Raw genomic sequence first — 15850 nt, forward strand, 5'->3', positions numbered from 1 at the left:
TGAATAATTATTAAGGCTCATCAATCCCACTGGAGGAAATGTATCTATTTTTCCCTTCTTTTAGGTTTGGTCGTATTATTCATCTCCGTATACCAGACTGCTAAGAACCTTAGGCCAAGATTTGCATGCTGAATTTTAGAACAGCTTGGTTGTCTTGGAGACATCTCTAGTTAAAAGAAAAAAAATCTGTAATATCTATGGGAATTCAAATTGCCTCATTTTGGAACAGTATCTGTTGTAGCAATAGTATCTGTTGTTTAATAAGGGAAATATTTGAAGCAAGGTGAAAAATACCTCTTATTACCAACATAAAAGGTGGGTACCCTCACCAGTCCTTTTATATGACTAACTGCCATCTCTCTAATAGTATACCTAGGTCAAAGAAAAAGAAAGAAAGAGGGAAACAGATTTAGGGGCAAAGTACAAGCCCAACATTGATAAGATTTCTTCCTAACCCTCATCAGCCAAAAACTATTATGATACACAGGATAAGAACTTTCTATGTTTAGAATGCAATACCTTAGGCTTTATCTTTATTCAGAAGTAAGAGTTCTTGGCTAATTCAGATAAACATGCTGATTATGTCATTATGCTATAAATAATAATACAACTGCTTGCAAGAGACCGTATAACATAAAATTGATATCAAGATAAAAAATACTGCATATTTCTTTCTTAATATTGGTTAAGTATATTTGCATATTTAGAGCATATATTAAATATTCTTAGATGTTTTTCTTTTAAAATAAAAGTGGAGGAAATTTTAAAAATATCGTTAAAACAATCTACATTAAAACCCAGTTTTAAAAACATGAATTATACTTAGTTTTAAATTTGTCACAAAATAGTTTTAATAATGTGATAGAATATTCAATAAGCTACATATCTAGTGTTTTAATGATAACTAACAATTTGCCTAAAGCCTCATTTTATTTATAGTTGTTATGTTCTCTCCAGTAAACATACTTGACTAAATACTTGACTAATTGAGTGAGTGACTGATGGAATAATTAAACTCAAGTGAAAAGACAAAATAAATTGAAGGTGCAACTTGGTAACTAGAACAATATAGAAGATGAATTGTAACAATGATGACCAAAATTAAAAAGAGAAATTTAATTTAATTTTGACAGTATTTAAGTTATGTATTATGTTTTAGTTTTGAAATAAGTCATGTTCATTTCTAAGTAGGTATTACAAAATTTCCTAAAATGTAATATAACATCACTTCTAATAATTAATAAATATGAATTCTTTTTTTTTTTGGAGACGTTTTTGCTATAGGGTATGTGCGCTCACCAGACAGACAGAGAGAGACAGAGATGCAAAAAGCGAGAATTCATCCCCCAGGGAGGATGACGCTGCAATCCTTTCTCCTCCATTCTCCTCTCGGGATCTTGGGCACGCACGCACACATCCGGCATGAGTCTGGGACTTGAACTATATGGGAGTCCAGCGACATAGCCATTATGCTAACTGCTGGTCCCAATAAATATGAATTATTTTAATAGAGTAGTAAATATTTTAGACCTTGTATCTGAGAATTTTAATAAAAATGAAACACACATCTAAGAATTTAAAAATGCAATTTGTCTTTTTTTTCTGTAATTGTCATAGAGATAAAGAATATTCAGAGAAAGAAAATACCACATATATCGTGCCATCAAAATGACATCAATTAGTTCATTGGTAATCTCTATATAACATGACAAAATTTTTATTGACAGGTTAAATCAAAAAGCTACAGTTGTTTTAAATTCTAACAAATATTATGAGTCTGTTTAAATTAGAAAGGTAAGCAAGTTCTGTTGTACAATTGAAACTTTGACATTTTATCTGCATTTGCACATCATGAACGTCTTTGACAGTAGCAAGAGTTCAACCATATCAGAATAGATTTTAATTATACAAATTTATTTGATTTGGGAGGTTCCACTTGGAATTTAAATAGACTCTATTCAAAGAATTCATTTAATCTGACTATTCGGTATTATATTTTATTTGGAGGTATTTTAAAAAGAATTATTTCAATTTTGAGTATTGAAATATTGAAGTATTCTAAGAGAATCTATAAAATACTTTTATATTTCATATTACTTTACCGAGAATATCTATCATTTATTACTTAATATAGATGATCAAGCATTATTTACTATTTAACAGGATATCTATTAACGGGCCCCAAATGAAGATTTCATACGTGTTTGGTTTTTTATTTGGTTTGGTTTTTTGCTAGAAAACATGTGTACTTGCCAGGGAATAATGGAGAGAGGGAGAAGAGAAAACATCCCCCATAGAGAAAGTTTATCCTGTAGACTTTTCTCTTCCGTCTTTCCTCCTTCCATAATTTGGAGCAAGCATGTACACATACGCAGCATGTTTCTCAAGTTCCCAGGTCCAGGACTTGAGCCACAGAGTTGGACCATATGAGATCCGGTTGACTTAACCACTAGGCCTCAGAGCTGGCCCAAATAAATGTTTCAAAGTATATGAGACAGTTTGTTTTCATATCACTGAATAGAAAGCTAAAATAGGAGCATTCAAAAACTAATGACAAAATGTTACAGTGACATTCCAAAATTTAAAGGCATTAAAAAGTAAGTAAAAATACCTAGGTGTTTTCCTTTTGTAAAATCAATACAGGTTATCATAATTATAAGATGTTATCTATGATTTTTTTCAAAGTAAGTGTTTAGAAATATTTTGAAAAATTAGATAAGTGAATAGCCATACCACATGGTTTCCTTTGAAAATTTGATTTTAATCTAGAAAAGAATGCGGAAATTTTAGTATTTGCTTTTGATATTAATTTCAGAAGATTTAGTCTTAGAAAATTAAGAATATCTAAAATTCCTAAAGCAAATGTGAAGTATCCAGAGTTTATATTAAAGATCCTCAAGAAATTGGACTTAATTAATCTTGACTAATGCCCATACAACTATCTCAGAATTATCTCAAAACCCTTTATTCTAAACTTTATATATGTCTTTCTTGAATTTTATTTGTTAATTTGATTAAGGAAGATTAGGTATATATGTAGACATCTAGATATTTTTCTATACTTTATTTATATTTCTGTTTGTCTTGTGGACTTAGATAAAAAGTTATCTAGCCATTGAATTATTTATGCTGAAACCCTAGAAGTCATTTTCTAAACATACATAAATAAAATAGGTTGGCCTGTATTGGTCACTATAAAAAAGGTACAACTGGGACCAGCAGATGGTGTAATGGTTATGTCACTGGACTCCCAGTTCTGTATGCTTCAAACTCACTCTGGGCACTTGTGCATGTGTGCCCAAAATCCCAAGAGGAGAATGGAGAAGAAGGGATTGAAGGATGGCCATCCCCCTGGGGAGTGATTTCTTGCTTTCTGTCTCTCTGTCTAGCACATACGCCCTATAGCAAAAATCTCTCTCAAAAAAAATTGTTTTAAAGATACAATCGGTCCAAATGTGCATAAAAGTGAGAAGACTGTTTTATTTTCACAGAGTATGGAAAGAGCTGGAGATAAAAGCTTATGAACTTCATACTCAAAATTCTCATTTTTGGGAAGAAAGTCATTTAACAAGATTTATCACATAGCTTCAGGTGCTATATGGCTACATGGTTCCAATACACATTTTCAGGTGAATCCAATGATAATAGACTCAAGTTGTAATATTGAATCAATTAAGTGGAAAATAATACATTTGTGTAATAATTGTGCATAAATATCAATATATTCAAAATATCTGTGTAAGTATATCAAACGTATAAATGGTTGCAAAAAAAATTGTGTTACTTCTGTAACACAATTTGGTCCCTTTTGGTTGAATAAACTAAACCTACTTTTCTTTTTCTTTAACTGCTATAAAAGATTATGTGACTTCATTGGAAAGAGAATAAATAAAAGAGAGAAAAATTATCCTTAATGATAAATTTATCAAAAGAATCTATGCAATATAACTGATAAAGAGAAAATGCATATTTAATTTTGATTATAGGGCATAAAATATATATTTAAATATCACATGCATTTTATCAATATAAAAATTGTATATTGAATTATAATTTATTTTCATTTCACTTTTTTATATCTGCTAGAACATTAAAATTTTTAAAATGATGAATATGTGGCCTTTAATGTAATTACAGTAACAACACAGTTCTGATTCCTGAGGCATAATTCTGATCTCCTTAACAAAGGGACAAGTAAGTTATATTGAAATAGTCTATCAATTTGAAGCTTAATAGAGAGGTAAACATAAATGAGAATGATTACAAATTTTTACCTCTAAAAGCAACAAGAAAATAGCAGAATCAACATAGATTGAGTTGTATTATATTGATAGATTTTTACAGGTGATTATAAAAATGTAAAACTATGTTGTTTTCATTTAGGCCTCAATTTTTCTGAATCTATGACTTAAAACATATGTGTATATATATATCTATATCTATATAGAGATATAGATATATATCTATATATATCAATGACAATAAGGCAATTTTGCATAATGATATACTTATTCTTTGAAAAAATAAATTTTATGTAGAAAAATAAAATTTTAATATATTGTAAATTAGCCTCTGTTCTGCAAAAATGTCTCCTTTAAAATATTAGTTTGATTTCTCTTTTAATTTAATTGTGTTTCAATAGAAAAACATGCTATTTTGGTTTTAGCTCAACAGAAATCTTCAAAATGAAGACATGATTCTTTCTCCATAGTGATTATGACTGCTTTTAGATTCTTATTAAGAATAGTAAACCCTGCCACAAATATAGCTTACTGACACAACCAGCATGCTTTCTGCCCCAAAAGGTGGCATAATACATTTTAATAAGTAGATATCACTCTTAAAGATTCATTATTCCTCAGAACCCCATGGGAAATAAAGAAAAGAAAAAGTAAAATTGATTGTGACTTTTGACAATTATTAGTTAGAAAAAGGAGGTAACAATTGCCAAAAAAATCACAAAAGTGAGCATGTTACCTGGCTATGACAAAGAGCACACAACTGACACCCAAGTAAGCCAGCAGAATATACATCCAGATATCAGGGGAGAGAGGATTCAGGAAGGAGAAGACGCCTGGGTTTGTACCATTGGGCTTGCGGTACAAAATACTTATTCCAAGTGTCATAAAGGGCTTGGAAAAGTCGATGACCTTCTCTCGAACGTAGGTAATAGCCAGTGGAGCAACTGCAAGGTCAGCTTTCTGTAGAGAAAAACAAAAAAAGAAGAAAAAAAAAAACGATGAAATATTGGTTCTAAGTCACAAAGAAAACAGTCAGTAAAACAAAGAACTGAGAATTGACTCAGGAAGAATTATGTTAAAATTTAAAGCATATTTACACTGAAGTAAAGCATCTGACTTATTATGTTACATTTCTAAGTGCTTTTGGGTTATAAAATAAGTATTTATTGCAAATAGATATAAATGGGAAAACCTGTATCAGCTTAAAAAAAAAAACAAAGACTACTGTATATATCCAGTACATAAATTACACTGAGCCTTCTCATAATCGCTTTTAATTCAAAGTTTAAGAACCTATCTAATATCAATGATCATTTTCTGAATTCATTCATCAAATTTTAATAGTAACGATAGCCATATCAAATTATTTAGTAAAAAATTAAGACATTTTTCTATTTTTGGTGGGGATTTTTTGCTTTTTTTTGTTTGTTTGTTTTTGGCCATACATTTCTTTTTTTCAGGAGAGAGAAGTCACAGAGACACCCTGCATGTTCAAGTCAACCCAGGATCTGAAATCCGCCCTCCCATACAGCTCCAGCATTGCACAATGGTTCCTTAACATTTGTACTAACACAGTTGGGCCAAGACATATTTTTCTGATTTTAAAACTATATAGTTAAAAGGTTTTAGACTTTAAATAGTTAAAGTAAAAATCATCTTTTAATTTGATTCTGTTTACTGCTTCTGAGTTTTGTTTCTATCCCTCTAATTTGTTTTATATTATTTAATGAAAATCCTTGCAGCCTTGCCTAAATCGCATTAGGAAATGAGTTTTTCAATTTTCACAAAGTTGCTAATTTTCCACGGTAGCTTAAATATGTTAAATTACAAATGCTTTTCACTCTTCATCTTAAAGCCATCTGTCAGGGTTGAACTTAAGCTCTAATATATTGAAGAAATAATTCTACTATTTTAAATAACAAAGGCATCTATGATGAGAAACTATATTGCTACATTCTTTTTACTATCCATAAACATACAAAATTTTCAGAGAATCAATAAGAAACGTTCATTGTAGAAAGCTAAGGAGGCTTAAAAATAACAATGAAATTGGCTTTCAACTCTTTACTTATCTCTGGTGTTGTCAATTCTTAAAGAAGAATCTTCTTTAAGATGCTAAGTTTACTGACAATATTAAACTGTGTTTGTGTGTATTTGTATATTGGTTTTATATGGCTAAAAGGGAGTATTCAGATTCTTAAAGACAGTATCTGTGAGAATAGTTAAAAGGAGCGAAAAATTTCTCCAAAAAATTAGGATGGAAAAATGTCTTTATAGTCCTAGGGAAAGGCATCTTCATATTTCATATTCACAAATTGAGAAAAATATCAATTTACGAATACTAGTTGCTGCTGTTCTTTAAGTATTCGCTGTATAACAGGTACTGTGCTAAGAACTTTACTGGATAGTCCAGCCATGGTAAAGCAGCAGTAACACATTAGCCTGCAATGCTGGAAGCCATATGGACAATCAGAGTATGTTTCCTAGGGTAACCTGTACATGCCGAGTTAAGTGCCTGTGTATCTGCGATCTGGCTGATTGAACAGCCACAGGGAGACTGTGACATGAGACCCTGTTGAGGGACTCCCTGTTCTCTCCAACTCTGTCTCTCATAAAAGAAATAAATGAAATAAACTTTTAAAAAGGAATAGTACATAAATTATTACATTTAATCTTCATTCAATCCTGCTATAATTCCCTCTTTTACAATAAGGAAACTGAAACTTTGAGAATTTAGAAAACTAGTTTACTCTTATTAAGTTAATGCTGCACTGGAATCACGGTATAAACTCAAGCTGTCGGAGGCCATACCAAGAGCTTAACTGAGACATATATCTTAGAATCCATTGATAAAATCAAAGAGAAGACTATGGTTCAAATACACTCCTCAAAAATGCATATGTTGAAATTTGGTTGCTATGGTAATGGTATTAAGAGGGTAGAAACCTAACCAATCCAAGATATTAAGAGGAGATGCCTTTCATTAAAATCATCAGAGATAGGCTTACATGACTGACTACCAGTAGTTCCATAGGAGAGGGAAAGATGAGTGCAGGCACATGCTCGTGTTCTCCTGCCATGTGATGGATAGTCAGCAGATGTCAGCAAGAAAGAAGGCTTTTGCTAGATTAGTAGGCCCTCAGTCTTGGACCTCCCAGAAACACAAGCTAAATAAGCCTTTACTTCTCAAATTATACAGTCTGTGGTATTCTGTTTTAAGCAACGGAGAACAGACTGAAACAGAGAAGATACTATTCACTCATTCATGCATCTGTAGATGTGGAAAGAGAACTATATAGAAGCTAGGCCATCAGTTGACAGAGAACTTAGAGGGTCAGGTACAGAGTTCAGGTTGAGTGAGCATTTTTACATGAAGGATTCAGAACTTCCCCTAAGACAAATTTTAAAGTACTCTGAAAAAGTAAACAACTTTGTTAGAGAAAGAAAGGGATAATTTAAACTATATCGACTCTAGGTAAAAAGCAGAAAATATGAAGTAGTGACATGAAAAGCAAATTTCATCATTTATAAAGCATGCAAGTGAATATGCTTTAAAGTGGTAACTTTATGCTTTTATTTTATTTTATTTTAGAGAGAGTTTATTTGTTTGTTTGTTTGTTTGTTTTGCTATAGGGTGCATGTGCTTGCCAAAGAGACAGAGACAGAGAGACAGAAAGTGAGAAATCCCCTGCCAGTGGGAATGGCCATGCTGTAATCCCTTCTCCTCCATGCTCCTCTTGGGATCTTAGGCATACATGCAAAGTGCCTGGTGTGAGTTTTAAGCCCCTGGGGGAGGATGATTTCTCACTTTTCATTTCTCTGTCTTTCCAGCTTGCACATATGCCCTATAGCAAAAAATCTCTCTCTCAAAAAAAAAAAAGGAGACTTCAATATTATTTTGATCAGTAAAGAAGAACATTTTCTTTAATACTATCATTTTCTTTTACTTTTTTTTTTTTGAGACGTTTTTGCTATAGGGCGCGTGCGCTTGCCAGACAGAGAGAGACAGAGAGACAGAAAGTGAGAAATCACCCCCCAGGGGGGATGGTCACGCCGCAATCCCTTCTCCTCCATTCTCCTCTCGGGATCTTGGGCACGCACACACATGCGCCCGGCGTGAGTTTTAAGCCACCAGGTCCGGGACACAAACCGCGGTCGACTATATGGGAGTCCAGCGATGTAGCCATTACGCTAATTGCTGGTCCCTAATGCTAGCATTTTCTATGAAGAAGGTTCAATTCCATTTTCCACAAGTTTCTTAAAAATATAATTATTTTGAAATATAATAAAATGATAAATTAAAGATGCTTATAATATTATTTGTGGTATTTTCCTATCAAGTATACTGTTAAAAATTGAACAGTTGGGTAAAAAAGTCTTATGGTTAAAATGAATAACACAGGACCAGCATATGGTGTGGTGTTTAGGGACACTGGATTACTATCACATGGACAACCACAGTTCAAGTCTAGGACCTGGTGGCTTGCTTTCTCACACTCTCTCTCTCAGTCTATTCCTCTCTGGTCAAATTTAAATAAACAAACAAACAATAAATAAATAAATACAGTTAAATAGAATAATTCTTTTAAAAAATAAAAAAATAAAATAATAAAACAAAAACTTATCTATGTAGATAGAAGCTAACATAATTTAATGGAAATAGATTTATGATTTCTTATTTTAAAAAATAATAATGTAAGTGTGTATAAGAAAAAGTCAGTGGATTAAAATTTCTAAAGATCCATTTTAGCAAAAGAAAGATAAGTACATTTTTATTCATCATATGAATAGAACAAAGGAAAGGAAGAGCTCACTTCTACCTGTTGAGTCAAAGAAGGCTTGACTAGACAATTATTCTTGTGCTTGCAATTTGAAGAGTGATTCTGAAATGGCAAAGCCTGAATTGGTAGGGTGGTAGCAGCAAGAAAAAGGATTATCAAGTAATTAAATGTGTCTCTGAAGGGTCAGTGCTATCTATTTCTTTTTTTTTTTTTTTGAGAGAGATTTTTGTTATAGGGTGTATGTGTTTACCAGAGTGACAGAGAGAGAGAAAGTGAGAAATCACCCCCCAGGGGGATTTCCACATGGCAATCCCTTCACCTCTATTTTTTTAGCGGGATCTTGGGCACACACTCATATGTGCCTGATGTGAGTTTTAAACTGCAGGATCCGGGGCTTGAATTGCAATAGATTACATGGTAGCACAGCAACGTAACCATTATGCCATTTGCTGGTCCCTGCCCCTATCATTTCCATTAATTCTCACAACAGTTACACTAAATTTATAGTGTGATTTTCCTTTTACACATAAAAAATCCAGAATAGTTAACAGGAGTCTTAAGAAAAGAAGTCTCCAAAGATATCTTAACCAGGCATTTCTCATTATTCTCCAGTATAATCATTTAAATATATCATAACCATTTCTAGTGCTATACTGTGTTCTGTACTTCCCTGCACAAAGAATCTCCCATTTTCTACACTATTCAAATTCTAGAAGATACATTTCTTTTTCTTTTCTTTCTGTGTAGCCTTCTCTGACTACTCACATTAATATCTCTTCAGTGAATGTTTATAGCATTTATTAATGGAACCACATAATTTAACATTTAACAGTATTTTATGTTGTGTTATTTCTGATTACCTCACATATAAATCAACCAATATGATATGGAAGATTTAGGTATCATTGTAATTGTATCGTCCCTGTTCCTGTGAGATTGTAAACACTTTAAAACCTGCAGGCAATGCTTTCAATCAAAGTACATAGCTCTGAATTGAGGGAATGGTAATGTATCCCTCCCTGGAAATTTCACAAAGACTCCTAGGCAGCAGCTATCTTATTAAATTAATAAGCATTAATTTAATATTCTACCATTCTATGTGAAACCTTTCCAAATTGTCTTATTCATCATTATGATCATAGCGAACCTGACATCCTTTGGGCATTGGGCAAAATCCGACACCAAGGACCTGCTTAGCAAATGTTTGCAGAATGTAGTTTCAGTTCAACTTACTAAAAATTTTAAAGAAACTTAAAATAAAACCACTTACAGATTTTAAAATTAAACTTTTTTTCAGATCTTACTCTAGAATTAAGATTTATTCATACAGTAATATGATTCCAAGTGAACTAACCATCCAGGGAAAACAGAATAATTCTTTTCAGAGTTACATAGCTGATATTAATACATTGATTAAAGTCTCAAAGAAAAACGGTAAAATCTATTACTCAATTTTCTAATTACTAAAAACATTTGATAACAAAGATAACCTCATGAATTGCATAATAAGTTAAAATTTCATTATATTATGAAAAACTTCTTTATGAAATCTCAAAAAAAAGAACATATTGATCTCATTTTATAATATATTATATGGTCAATAAAATAGCTTATGCAACCTTCTGAAAGTTCTTTCAATTTAACCGTAGAAAACCAGTTCTAAACATGGTTTCTTTGTCCATGATGTTATGAACTACTTAATAAAATAGGCAAAATAATTAAAGTAGTAAGTGCATATGATAGACTGGTAACTTTTAAAAAAATTTCTTTCAAGAGTAAGAGAGACAGTGAGGGAGAGAAAGAGAGAGAACACTCTTGACAGAGTTCTTCCACCATGCACCCTCATCTCCAGTCAGCTCAGGATCTTGGGTCCTGTGCCTAGCACAGACTTGAATTGGGCACCTTCTATGTGGGATTGTCTTACGGCCTTACATTTTACTGCTGTGCCACTATCTGACCCCTGGTCTTGTAACATTTTAATTTTAATAGCAAAGACATTTAAGCTACTTACTATTTACAATAAATTTAACATCCCATGTAATTGATACCACACTTTCCTAAACTCTCCACCATGTATAATGTGAACAAATATTCGGCTACGTGTGAACTTTCAGGGGAACACAGCTCACCTCTGTACACCACCTCTGCCACTACAAACTTAGTCACACTGTCTAGACTCGGACATAGTCTCCACCTAGACCCCCTACCTTTATTATTGCCGGACTAGACTTTATACTCAACCAATGTCCAGACAGGCCTTTCTAGAGCAGATACCAGATTACCACTTCTTGCTCAGAATATTTTGCTGACTTCTAGCACACATAGAATAAAATCTAGAATTCACATTTTTCATATTGACCTACAAAGCACTACAAGATAAAGTCCCTGACTACTTAATCCACATCAGTGCCATCCCTTGGCAGTCTTCCTCACTCACTGTCATTTCAGCAAGGCTGGTGGCCTTACTAATCTTCATATATGTGCACATATTCTTTCTTCAGGTCTTCACACTTGCTGCTCTCTCTGCCTCGAAAGCTTGTCCCTTATACATACGCATGGCTAATTCTCTCACATCCTTCATATGTCTGTTCTGACATCATTTACTCAACGATATCTTTCCTGACCAATTCCATCACTCTTTAACTCCTTAATGCATTTCTTATTTTCCTTATAAAACATATGAGCTAAAATTATGTCATATCTCAGACTCCTACCAATAGAATGTATGTCTCTTTTGAGTAAAGAATTTCTCTGTTTTATAGTTTTCTGTCTCCTGTGCCTAGTGCAGTGTCTGGCAAACAGTAGTCACTAAATACATATATTTTTTTTTTTTTTTGGAGAGGTTTTCGCTATAGGGAGCGTGCGCTCCCCAGACAGACACAGAGAGACATAGAGACATAGCCATTATGCTAACTGCTGATCCCAAGACAAACATTCTTGTACTTCATTCATCCTTTCACCCAAACAACTGTAGCCCACTGTTTCTATTCAGGTTTCTATCCTTGTCAGCATAAAAGGAAGTGCTGAATGGCATGGTTAATATTAGGATCCCTTTAGAGAAGGAAGAAAAATTAAAAATAGTGAGTTTTTTCCATGGGCATGATTTCCATTTTTGCCTATAACTAATAATGTTAAATAACTGCTAAAATATTTTGTAATTAATAGCTCTGTGAAAACTGAGTTTTAGTCATTCCAATAAAAAGAAATGATATCATACCATTATTTGAAGACTCACAGGGCATGTTTAAGAAAAAATTTGATGGAATTAAATGATATATCTCAAATATGAGAAAAATCAAACTTCTATAAATTATACTTTTATATGGTACAACTTAATATCAATTTTTAGATTTACAAAAACATAAACCTATGTGTTTTAGAAATATGCCTTTAGCTCTTTTCAGGTTGTCACCACATAGTACACAGTGCAAAGTAAATTGAGATAAAAAAAAAATGATGATTCCTCTCAATCTTCCAGGATCTGAATAGGCAATGAGGAAAGCATTAAACACAAGCAGAAGTTGATTTGGCTTTGCTTCACTAGCTGTTATTTTACGAATGCTTAGGTAAGTCTGCTAGTAATTTCCGACTTGAAAAATCTATCAAACTTGCCATTAAAGACAAATGAAACATGAACTTAACTGGTAAGTCTTCAGAAGAGTCATTGCAACAAACTGTTCCTAAAGTTTGAGTTTTGTTTATTTTGGGGAGGGAAGGGCAGGTGGTAGGAGAGGATTGTTCTAATTTTGTTTTGCTTTGTTTTATCCACTATCCAACTCCAATGTTGTTTTACACTTGCAAATGGATTACACATAAATATTAATATTTCTCTACTTGAAGCATCACAATACTGTCCTATCTTCCTAATATATTTCCATGGAATTTATTTTTAATGCACTAGTTAGGTTAGTTTAGTTCCCTAGAAAAAAATAAGTACATAGAAATTAGTGTTTATTTTTCACATATATAATTCCATAAAATTAAACTTTATTTTGTTTTGGCACAGATTTTTTATTTTATTTTATTTTTAAAATTTTTTACAATTTCTAATTTACATGTAATTGTTATATAGCTTTGAGAAATACTATTATATTATTTAAAAATAAATTGAAATCATGCATTTCAATACTCCAACATCCAATTTAGTATCTCTATTATTTATGAGAATACCAATGGTTCTGTAGCATTTTGAACCAATGGTTCTGTAGCATTTTCTGTCTTGATTTGGGTTTTTACTGATTTCTTCATTTTAAAATAATTAATATCTTTCAGAATTATAATGTTAAAAAATTCTCCCAAAAAGAATAACCAAAATACACCAGATATTATGCTACATTCTACAATTATTATATTTAAAACATATAAGGGGGTTGACAAGTGGTACAGTGATTAAGCTGCTCTACTTCCACATGGCTGACCAGTTCAAGTCTTGTAACTGCTTGCTTTCTCGCTTTTCTTCTCCTCTCTCTCTCTCTGGCCAAGTTAAAAATAGCAATAAGGATGAATAAAATGATATTAAATAACTCTTTATATATATTAAAGGGACCAGCAGATGGTGTAATAGTTACATCGCTGGACTACCACATGGCACACTGTGATTTGAGTCCCAGACCCAGCAGCTTTAAATGTATGCTGGACACATGTGCATGCATGCCTAATCCCCTCTAGAGGATGATTTCTCACTTTCTGTGTCTCTGTTTCTCTGGCTAAGCACATGCACTCTATAACAAAGATCTCTTTAACATACACATGTATATACGTACATATATATATGTACGTGTATATATATATATATATATATATTGTAATATATATATATATATATATTACAATATTATTTAAACATAATGTCATCAATTTTCAAACAAGTAATTGAGAAGGAGAGAATAAATTATTTCTTTCAAACAAATTTTTATGTAAGCTTTCAAAATAGAAAAAACTCAAAATTACTTAAATTTTCAGGCAATTTCTTGAAACTCCAAAGCAGTCATACAATTTCTTGTTACAAATTTACTTTTTTGAGAGATTTTTTGCTATAGGGTGCATGCAATCGCTGGAGAGACTGAGAGAGACAGAGAGACAGCAAGAAATCACCTCCCAGGGGGATGACCAAATCACAATCTCTTCTCCATTCCCTTCTCGGGATTTAGGGTACGCATGCACATTAGCTTGGCACAAGTTTTGAGCTGCCAGTTCTGGTACTCAAACCACATTTGGCATGTGGGAGTCCAGTGACATAATCATTGTGCCATCTGCTGGTCCCCAATTTCTTGTTACTCATTTTAAGCTACTATTTCACCTACGTGTTTTCTGGTAAGGATTTTTTTTGTCTGTTTTTACTTGCCAGAGGGAAAATGTAATCATGGAGTGTGAGGGGGAGACGGAGTGGCATGCACATACATGCTCCTGTAGTGTTTGTCTCCAAGCCATCAGGGCCAGCATTCAAATCGTTCAGTCATGTGGGATCTGGCTTCCTTGACTCCTAGGTTCATGGGACCATTTTTCTGTTAAATCCTTTTTAATTTTTCAGTTTAAATGCTAAGGGACCATAACCAGTGGACTGAGAAACAACTAAAATCACTAAGATGGATGACTATGAACTACAAGAATTTTCTTAATGGAATCTTAAACTTATAATTCTGCTCTAGTAAAACTTTCTTTGGTGGTTAATGAATTCTCAAGGTATATTTTAAATAATATTCCTGGGGTATAGTAAATGATAATGGTTATAAATAGTCAAGCTATAAAAATGTTCATTATGATCAGATTAAAACTGGACATTAGTGTTGATTTATTTAGAATATATGTCATAATAACAAAAATTCCTTGACAAAAGATTATCAAAATTGAGCCACACACCAGGCCTGAAGCAATGTACAAGGTACAAAGGCATTTATGACAGTTTCATTTCTCAGGTGCTCAAAGCAGCATAGCAAAGATTAATATGGAAACAAATAATCGGAAATGTCAAATACCTTCACTGAAGGATGTATAAATATCATTGTGCTACAATTTTACTGGCATGGCTAATTCTTGCTCTAAAGGGCTAATATAAACAGAAATTCATTATTGGAATTTGTGTTACTATTGCAAACATTGGAGAGGAATTGAGGCCAGAATGATAGCATTAAAGAAAGTGAAATTAATTCAAGAGGCAAAAATGATAGGTATTACTACTCATCTTACAGCTCTGATAATCAACTCTTAATTTCTGTATTTTTTAAGAGCTATGCTTTATCATTATAAAGTAATATTTAGAGTAGTACATTCTTCAATACAATAGGAACAAGAAGAAATGAAGTGTGGTTAACACTTGTAAGCTAAGAGGTTTCTATTTCCTTTTCCTGATAAAATGATCAAAATCATTAGATAATTTTCATATGTAGCATCATTATTCTTAACTAAGTGAAATTGTTAGGTAGATTAAACAACTGTAGAGAAAATATTTGTAACAAATATTTTCCAGTATATCTTCTAACAATACAAGGATAACTTTTTGCTGTGTAGAATCTAACTTTCTTTAATATTTTCTTTTTAAGGTCATAATCATATGATAAATTACTAAGCAAACCTATCTTCGAAAGTGTCAAATATAAATTTGCTTTTCCCCTCATACTCTATTACATGCTTATACTTAAAACAAATAGAAAATACATATTAGTGTATGTTAAGTGGATATACTATTAAAATAACATATGCCATAATAAAGCACTTTGTATAATATATATATACATATATATGTGTGTATATACATATATATACACACACACATATATATATAGTTAGTATCAGAATTGAAAAAAATGAGCTATTATTTCATAGATATTA

The 15850-nt window shown here is 32.3% G+C and overlaps 1 protein-coding gene across 1 annotated transcript in view; it reads right to left on the reverse strand.

Moving 5' to 3' along the window:
- GRIK2 (glutamate ionotropic receptor kainate type subunit 2) overlaps positions 1-15850 on the reverse strand; it is a 775369-nt gene that overhangs the window by 198328 nt on the left and 561191 nt on the right. The window contains exon 12 of the mRNA XM_006140134.1: positions 4978-5201. Within this exon, the coding sequence (XP_006140196.1) occupies positions 4978-5201 (224 nt within the window). The remainder of the gene's footprint in view (positions 1-4977; positions 5202-15850) is intronic.

This window comes from Tupaia chinensis, unplaced genomic scaffold (genome assembly GCF_000334495.1).
Source record: "Tupaia chinensis unplaced genomic scaffold, TupChi_1.0 Scaffold000022_1, whole genome shotgun sequence".
Lineage (NCBI taxonomy): Eukaryota > Metazoa > Chordata > Mammalia > Scandentia > Tupaiidae > Tupaia > Tupaia belangeri.